The 9,660-nt window shown below is 41.7% G+C and overlaps 1 protein-coding gene across 1 annotated transcript in view; it reads right to left on the reverse strand.

The window, feature by feature from the left end:
• DNAH8 (dynein axonemal heavy chain 8) overlaps positions 1 to 7,866 on the reverse strand; it is a gene marked incomplete at both ends in the record, with an annotated part of 336,864 nt that extends 328,998 nt beyond the window's left edge. Inside the window, 3 exons of the mRNA XM_081042394.1 lie at positions 1,816 to 1,896; positions 7,104 to 7,238; positions 7,345 to 7,866. Coding sequence (XP_080898520.1) covers positions 1,816 to 1,896; positions 7,104 to 7,238; positions 7,345 to 7,866 — 738 coding nt within the window. The remainder of the gene's footprint in view (positions 1 to 1,815; positions 1,897 to 7,103; positions 7,239 to 7,344) is intronic.
• Positions 7,867 to 9,660: the final 1,794 nt, after the last annotated feature.

Below are 9,660 nucleotides of genomic sequence, written 5' to 3' on the forward strand. Positions count from 1 at the left end.
CCTTTGAAGGTAGCAAAAATAATGATTAAAATACATCTATTCTTTCTTCTGGAAATTCCCCTCCTGAGAATTCTTCCTGAAAAGAATTCCTAATCCACATAAAATTGGCTTCAATGACTTCATTGAGGCATTGTTTAAAGGAGCAAGAAGTTGTAAACAACCTAAATTCTAGTAACATGAGATAAGTTTTGAAATTAATGTTACATTAGCTTAATGAAATACAATGCAACTGTTTAAAATTTGATTCTAAAAATGTATTTGGTGGCATGAAGAGATTATCAAATTTTAAAAGCCACCATTGAATATGTAGAATTGGATCCCATTTTGTAATGTATAGATATCAAAATGGAATCCAAGTCTACATGTTATATACCCAACTCTCTCTCTCTCTATATATATATGTATATATATATATATATATATATATATACAATTACATATGACTATGTATGTATATACACACACTCTACATATACGTATCTAGTGTGTGTATGTATTCATCAAAGAGTTAATAATGCTTATTCCAAATGAGTGGGAAAGTGGGTGGTTTTTATTTTTAATTATAGATATTTTCTTACCTTTCTATAATTTTTCAGTATTGTCATTTTTAATGAGTAATGAAAATAGGGACCATACAGTAATGGCCCAGGATAAGAATTGTGAGAGACAGAAAATCCACAGAGCAGACCTAGTCACAACTTATGAGCTTACCTATATACTGGGGAAGAAAGACATATATATTAAACAATTAGACGAAAACAGAAGAATGTAATTGAGTGCTATATTTTGCGACACAAGCTTTAAATGAGACAGGCTTGGAGAACAGCGACGGTTGGGTTTGGAACACTCTGGGAAGGTTCTGAGAAGAGAATGCATAACATGATCAGGAGTAAGGGCAGGATTTGGCTGAGTGGAGAGAAGAACGGCATTTTGAGAGTTGGGAGAGCAGAGGAAAGTGCACTGAAATGACTCTGGTATATAGGGAAAACAATGAAGGGACTGGCTTAACAAGAGTAGTAGATTCACGTCTCGAAGAGGAGGAAATCAGACTAAACCAGTACTGTGTGTCCAGATGACTATGGGCCTTAGCAGATAAAGAGGGGTTGGACACGACCCAATAATTAGCAGCACAATGAAAGATCTACTCAGCAGGAGTAGTGTGGACTTCAGAGGGGGAATCTGGTAACGGAGATATGGTTTCCAATCTGGGATACTAGGGCAGGTATGAAATATGGGCCCAGCCTAAAGGCAGCAGAGGAGGAAAGCAAGAAAAGACCAATAGGAGGGACACACTGAAGATAAAATCCACAAGATTTAGAAGATAAGGTGTCTAAGACCAAAAGGATGGTCCATTCACCTAGTTATTAAGATAAAGATTTCATGACTTGGTAAAGTGTTAATTATTTTAGGAATAATGTGAACAGTGAGGATGGAAACTGACAGCTGCAGCAGACATAGATGCTGACCCAGGACAGAATCACAGGGAGCAACTGCTGAGTTCTTGGGTGGTTTCACAACTATTTCTAGTCATCCAAAAATGTGTGTACAAAATGGCTCCACCTCTCTCAGGGAAAATCCAATTAAATTCTAGTGACAACGTGTATTCCCCAGGATGATTGCTCCTTAAATCATGATAGTAATGCCTGAAATATGTAGTTAGGCTGAAAATCTATTGTTTTTAAAATGCTATTTTCTCCACATGTAAGCTTCTGGTACATTTTCTTTATAAATATACGATTGTATAAGAGAGGAGACATGCTGCACTTTAACATTAACTAATAGCTAGCACATTAACCTGAGAACATTCTTACCTACACCCGGTGCATCTCCTTCCTGGTACAGTAATTTCAACGTCTTACAACCATCTTTCATAAAAAAATACACAATTGGTTCCACCTGTTATATAAAAGAGAAAATGAGAATTAATAAAATAGGAACTATCATAAAATGAGCCAGGACCTGTGCTAGCCATTTTACATACCTTAGTCTTCATCACTTTGTAGATTAAAAAAAAAAAATGAGGCTCAAACAGTTTATTCAACATACAAAGTGACAGGCGCATCAGAGGCAGGATCAGAATCCGAACTAATTTAACTCCAAAATTACGTGGAACACAGCGTGATTCTACTTCAAAACGTGCATTAAGAACCTACCTATATAAGCAGGCAGCCACTTACCTGATCCTCCTTACAGAATCTTAAAGAAGTAAATGGGTTAGTCCAACTGGAGTGTATAGAAGGATTATTGTTAAGAGAAATCATTCTTAAAAGCTGGCTTGGGGAACAGAAAACTTGCCTTATTAACCAACTGTTTTGTTTGAGCAATTATTTGAGTAGTTATGCTTTTAGCAATTGTAATTTGACCCATATTGTAGCCAAACTAATATAAAAACAAATTATTATAATGAGTCTTCCATATTTTTGAGCATGAAGTTCTCATTTATTTACAAGGCAGCACAGTATCTTAGTAAGTACTAGGTTGGTGCAAAAGTAACTGCGGTTTTTGAAGTTATTTTTAACCTTTTAAACCGCAATTAGCACCTTTGCACCAACCTAATAGAAAACTAAATAGGTCACATAAGCAAACAGCCTCCTACCTCATTTGGGAAATACAAACTTAGTGGACCTGCTTTATCTAATCCCACTGATTTCGTACAGTTTAAGTGTTTCCTTTGGAAAGTGGGTTTCTCTTTACTTCCTGACCACGGTGGGAAGTATCCCAGGTCTGGCAAAGCCTCTCCCCCTAACACAATGGTTCTCAAACTTGAGAAGCACCTAGGGAGCTTTTTAAAAATACACACTGCTGGATCTGAGGATTTGCATTTCAAAAAGGTTGTAGGTAATGCTGATGCTGGTGGGACCAGACCCGTGTGGGAATTACCACAGTGACATGCAAAATTCTGGCCCTGAATTTTCTACTCTTCCATCTCACACATAAACTTGAGTCTCCTATACAATTATTTCAGGTTGTCACCAGAAAGCTACCAAAGCTGTCAGTACAGCTATTCTTGCCCTATCCATAAATACTTTCTTGCTGTGTCTGATATTTATGACCCATCGGCTTTGAAAGCATCCCAACACTCAAAATTAGAGCACAAGACTGTGATCAAAAGACTTCGCAATATCAAATGCACAAATTCTCATTTTTTTAAGACACACTGTACTCCTGAGGTCAGCAGAGGGAATGTTGTCACGGGCCAAAATCCTGACTGCAGATTAAAAATTCACTTATAATATGTAATGTTTTACAAATATGTAAAATGTAAAATATATAATATGTAATGTTTTACAAATGTAATGTTTTTCATCTGAGCATCACCACAACCTTGCACCAAGTAAGGAGGCATTAGGTAAGGAGGCATTATGCCCCTCTTGCCAAAGAGAAAACCAAAGCTGAAAAGAATTTGAGTGAAGGACTACGGACACAAAACCACAGTGCAGAGCTCAGAACTGAACACCAGCCCGGGGCCTCCAGGTCTGTGCTCTTTCCTCAGAACCTACTGCTGCTGCCTCTACTTTGGAAAACACTGTCACGTAAGTCAGGAAAGCAATGTCTGTGACTATCTTGAACAGTGCTGAATGAAAGGAACAGCAAAACCAGAAGTGGCAGAAGCATGTAAGCTAATGTGGTAGTAACCTGTTATAGTCAAGGTCCTGTCAAGAAAAGGAGTCCCAACAAAAGGGTTTTCGAAGAAATTTTGTAACAAAGAGGCTACTTCTAGAGGCCAGAGCAGGGTCAAGCACAGTTGTGGCACTAGCAGCAACAGGACTAGCTAGAGGAAAGCAGTACCACCCCGAAGCCTGAAATGGTGGGGGTGGGAAAGAATGGTGGCGCTGGAAGCAGGCTGAGAACTGGCGCTGTGGCAGAGGGATGCCATGGTGGCCAGAAACAAGGCTAAGCGGGGAGGGGTCAGATTTCTCTCCCCTTCCACCCTCCAGTCTCCTGCTGGTGCCTCCCAGTGGCTGAGCCACTTGGAAGCCAGAGAGCAAGGGAGCCCAGGTGAGGGATTCTAGAGAGGACAGCCCTCCAGGGCACAGAGAACGGTGGAGCAGAATGGAGAATGCATCTGAAGGCAAACAAAATAACCATCCTACCCTCTGCTGACCACTGCTTTACGGTGCCTTCAGTAAATTGTTTTTGCTTTGGATTGCACACCAGGCTTCACACAAAAGGAAAACTTTATTATATACCCAGTTTCCTAAACCACCACAACAAACCATGCCACCCCGTGTTCCTTATTGCACCTGTCCACAAATCCGGATGCCAATTTACTCTATGTCCTTGTCATTTCTCTTCAACCAAATAAGCACTCTAATCTCTCCCAAATTTTGACATTGGTTTCCCTCCTGGCTCTACTATCTTCCCTCCACTGTGGCTTGCAATTCACAAACAACTCTTAAGGAAACACCTTTCCTTGCTCGATTCTTCCCTCAAGATCTAGATGTCCCATCCCTTACAGCATAAGCAGTGTGTGGCCTGGTCCATGATGGCCTTAATGGAAGAAGCTAACCACATAGACCCAAAGCCTGAGACATAACCCAGGAATGACAAATGGAAGGATTTGCAGGCAAATGGCACTGTCACTTCCTGGCCAGCATGCTAGCCAGTGAGATAAACTTTCTCCAAGCACAGACTGCCAGTCCAGAAAGCCAGGTGACAAATATTTAAGGATGAGGTTGCCAGTTCTCAGGCACCCATCTCCCTGACTTAGTCCTAGGAGCTGTCCTCCTCTGAAGGCACTAGCCAGACCCAACGTCTATGCCTAAACCCTTTGCAGAGCTGCTGGGATTCCAACTGTGGGGTCAGTCAAATTTATGGCCTAGCCACTTTTAGGCGAAACAGGGTTGATCACCTAACTGGTTCTCTCCCTTATCAAGTGCAGGAATGGTCCTTGGGACAGGCCAGAAGCCTGGGCCTACTGAGAAACACGTTTTTAGAAATTGGCCTTTCCTTCATCTCAGAGTCATCTACTCAGGGATGTGTATAGGGTTGTTTTGTACCACTGTCTTCTAGTAGGAAATAGGTAGACACATAACCAGAGTTGCCAGAGGAGCCCAAACAATGCAGGAAGGCCAGGAGAGTTAAAAAAAAAAAAAAAAAAGAATCTGAGAACAACAAAAAATCCTCTTGCTGTATGGATGGTATCATCTACAGCCCAAACAGGCTAGAGAATTTGTGGGATTCAGTGCAAAATGAAAATGCAAGACTGGCCGTTAAAAAATATTAAGAATTAAGATGACAACAGGAGATCACTAAACCAAGAGCAGGGCCCTTCAGTACAGATGCCTATATAACTACCCAGCGTGCATGCCCATGAAGCAATCCATGGCTTCCCCTGTACATTCCCAAAGGGAACTTTAGTGACCCAGGAAATCATACCCTACTCCCAGTTGTTTATGTGGCACCTCGTTTTATGTACACATCTCCATGCATTTTTCTATCCTTTGCCATTAAAATAGCTCAAAGGTATTGATCTCTGCATCGATCACATTACCATCTCATATAACATACTAAGAGAGCGGGGAAAATGAGTAATCCCAATCATACTGTTAGGGAATTTCCAGTTATAGTTTTATAAAGGTCCTGGGAAAAATAAAGGGCAGAAAACTCTCCAGAATTTGGCAGCACAAGCAAGGGAGAGGCTCTTTTAGGAACCATTCCATAGAATCGTGGCTCCTAGTACAAGCTTATGAGTTTTGCCCAAGTTTACTGGCCCCTGTAAAAGCAGGGGTATGGACCCTAATGATGACAGCCTCAACCCAATGTCACCCGCCACCCAATTCTCTCACCAGTGCATTCAGTGAGACAATCGGCTCACCATCAGCATACATCTTGCTGGGGCTCTACCCAGTACACTCTGATAGTCGATAAAAAGTTCAAGCCGCTTTTTATTAGTAGCAATTAATTTAATTATTAGTAGTAATTCTATTGAAAATCAATTTAGAACCAGAGCAACCAGGAAGGAAGCTATGATGCTGCTTCCGAGAGCTGCTAGGAAAGTCACAGCTTATCATACATTACTATCATTGAAGTGGCCATATAAATTTATCGTTACTAACCGGGAACTTTAGCGGTGAAAAGAGGGACTGTTAATAATGAGGCCAGGAAAGTAGGCATAATCCAGAACTGTCATGCTGAAGTATATGGTAATCACCTCGCTGTTTTCTACTATACTTATGCGCTAGTCACTGTTCCCTCGCTCATATTTATGCCATTTATTTCTCTAGCCAAATGATCTGCATATGCAGTGCATACAACCTGTTCTTTTAAAACATGACTCTACCTGTGCATGACTCTCCCTCCAACTTCTAAAGCCATTTTGAGTTAGAATTTTAGTCAAATTCTAGTTTCTGACTCTTCTCTTGCCTTCCTCCTCAATAGGAAACCTAATGAGAAATATCATTCAACTGGCAATAATATCAATATATAAAATAAAGTTTCTCTAGTCAGTAAAATTCCAGCCTTCTCTAAATGTTTTGTTCATGACAATGACCCCAGTTTCTTAAATCAATCACTTCTCAAAGATCAAGTTAAAAATAATATTTCTCACGAAGATGGCGCCGAAAGCAAAGAAGGAAGCCCCTGCCCCTCCCAAAGCCGAAGCCAAAGCAAAGGCTTTGAAGACAAAGAAAGCAGTGCTGAAGGGTGTCCAAAGCCACCAAAAAAAAAAAAAAAAAAAGATCAGCCTGTCACCCACCTTCCGAAGGCCCAAGACACTGCGTCTCTGAAGGCAGCCCCAATACCCTCAGAGGAGCGCCCCCAGGAGAAACCAGCTTGACCACTATGCCATCATTAAGTTCCCCTAACTACCGAGTCGGCCATGAAGAAGATAAAGGACAACACACGTGTGTTCATTGTGAGTGTCAAGGCCAACAAGCACCAGATCAAACAGGCTGTGAAGACGCTCCATGGCACTGACATGGCCAAGGTCAGCGCCCTGATCAGGCCTGATGGAGAGAAGAGGGCATATGTTTGACTGGCTCCTGACTATGACGCTTTGGAAGTTGCCCACAAAATTGGAATCATCTAACTCGAGTCCAGCTGGGAAATTCTAAATATAAAAATGTGTCACCGTAAGAAAAATAATAATAAGACAGACTTACAGATGGGCAATCCAAAATTAATTCTTCAACAGCTACTAAGTCCAGGCCAAGGATTTCTGATAGTATTTCAAATATGTATTTGTATGAAAGTTCAATTTTCAGTTTTCGGCCTTCCCTGGCTTCTCTAAATCTTGCCTAAAGAATAAAAACCGGTGTAAAAATTTAACTATGAAGAAAACTACCAAAATGTTTCATTTGACATGAAAGTAACATATATGAAAAATCTTATTGGAAGCAAAACCTGTTTCTCTTTCAATGTTTCCTGTAGATTTGGAATGCCGCTCATACTTCGGCGAAATTTGGATGACCTAGTGGAAGGCTGAGAAAACATTTCAGAAATCACTGACTGGCCCAGTCGGGTCGCAGGCCTCGGGCGAACTCTATACGCCTCCAGCTCATCGTCGTCTGGAGGAATCATACTTTCATCAGACGGAATGAGATTCAGAATATCACCTGGGGAAAGGGCACCACCTTTTTCAGAAAAAGAGAACCCATGTTCTCCAGAGACGGCCTCTCCTGCAGAGGTGGCCTCTCCGGGGGCGTCTTCCTGCGGTGCCTCTTCAGTCCGCGGCTCTTCACCGGAAGAAGGAAAAGCTTCTTCCGGTGCCGGAGCCTCATCTTCCGGAGGAGGAGCCTCTGCTTCCGGAGGGGGCGAAGCCGGCTCTCTAGGATCAGTATCTTCTGAACCCGGAGGGGCTGCCTCTCCTGGAGGATGAGGAACTTCTTCTGCTGGAGGGGGTGGGCCACCTTCTTCTGTGCTCATGTTAACCGTTCTTTCCTCCTGCAGAGCACCTTAAATTTCAAAACCTAGAATTATAAAAGATTTTCTTTTAAAAAACGGTACAGTAAATTGAGTGTTAAACGTTTTCATTTATTCCTCCCCTTGAAGCTCAACAGGTAGCAAAATCATCTATTTCTCCCTTGCCATGTTATTTAAAGAAGCTAAGTTTACAGGACTAGAGAGATGATTTTTTTTTAAGGGGGACACGGGCACAGACACACACACACGCACACCTGGGGGCTTTGTCAAACTATAAGAGCTCCTCCTGATTATGATATGACACTAGGGGACTTTTGCTCCACGTTAATCCCTGTCATAGTAACGACTGCAATGAGGGCACCTGTCCTCAGGTTTGTAAGGACTGGAAAAGACTGAGAGCCACTGTATTAGAGGACAGACTGGTGACCACCACGTAGATACTGACTCATCCAAGAAACCAAGCAAAGAACTACATAGACTGAAATGTTCCTTGCTTGGAAGAATGCTGTGATACAATACAATTCACCAATCAGACACTCAACTATCTAGCCATCTCATTTTCATGAGCATAACCAAGAACCTATCAAAAGCATAATATGTCCTCTTAGCAACCAAAATAAATATCCCAAGTCTAAACATAAAAGTCATGCTAAAAGGTGATTGAGACTACATATTGAAGCAATGGTATCATATAAAGTGTAAATCCAACCCAACCAATCAGATAAACTCTAATTATAAAGGAGTTTGGAAGTTATCATGAGCACATAACCAGGAAAATTAGGGGGCACCTGTGGAACAGGGGGAAATGTGAGTTACAGAAAAAAACCACATTGTAGGACAATAATGAAGCCTCCATCAAAATAAACAAGTTTTCAGGATATGGCTAAGATCCAGAAACGAGAATAACTTGAAGAACAAAACAATAAATTTCAAAGCAGATAGTACAAAAGAAGCAAAGAGGCTTTCTAGTGAGAAATTCTGAGAACACTGATGCAGACTTGGCCTAAGTAAAATGGTACCTTTTGGGGGGACACCAGCAGCCCTCCATGAGGCACAGAGCACGCACACAATCTGCACCCCACAGCTGCCCTCTCCAGGTTTTCCAAAGAACCCATAAACAGCTCAACTGTTTTCTCTGATATCCCAAATTGAACAGAAATACCCAATGTGACTTGTCTTTTAGCTGCCAGCTACCCAAGATGTGCAAACAGGAATCATTGTTCCCATACTACAGGCATTCTCTCTCTCTCTCTCTCTCTCTCTCTCTCTCTTTTTAATTGAGGAAGGGGAATAGGACTTTATTGGGGAACACTGTGTACTTCCAGGCCTTTTTTCCAAGTCAAGTTGTTATCCTTTCAATCTTAGTTGTGGAGGGTGCAGCTCAGCTCCAGGTCCAGTTGCCCTTTCTAGTTGCAGGGGGCGCTGCCCACCATCCCTTGCGGGACTCGAGGAGTTGAACTGGCAACCTTGTGGTTGAGATCCCACTGGCCCATGTGGGAATCGAACCGGCAGCCTTTGGAGTTAGGAGCATGGGACTCTAACCGCCTGAGCTAACGGGCCGGCCATCTCCTCTCTCTTTTATAAGTGCTGGTTTTTGTCTTTGTTCCTTGGCCACAATCTAAAGTCTGTCTTCTTCACATGTGAGTGAATTCGCTTAGAAAATAACTAATTAAATGTCTCTGAATTATTATTGGACACAACAATCTGCAATACCCAAGAGTTGTGTGTGCCTTACATTCTTACACGTGAAATTGGCCTAGGGGAGTTGGTCATGCTATCTATTATGATAATGCATGA

The sequence above is a fragment of the Rhinolophus hipposideros genome (assembly GCF_964194185.1).
Source record: "Rhinolophus hipposideros genome assembly, chromosome: 3".
NCBI classification, from domain to species: Eukaryota; Metazoa; Chordata; class Mammalia; order Chiroptera; family Rhinolophidae; genus Rhinolophus; species Rhinolophus hipposideros.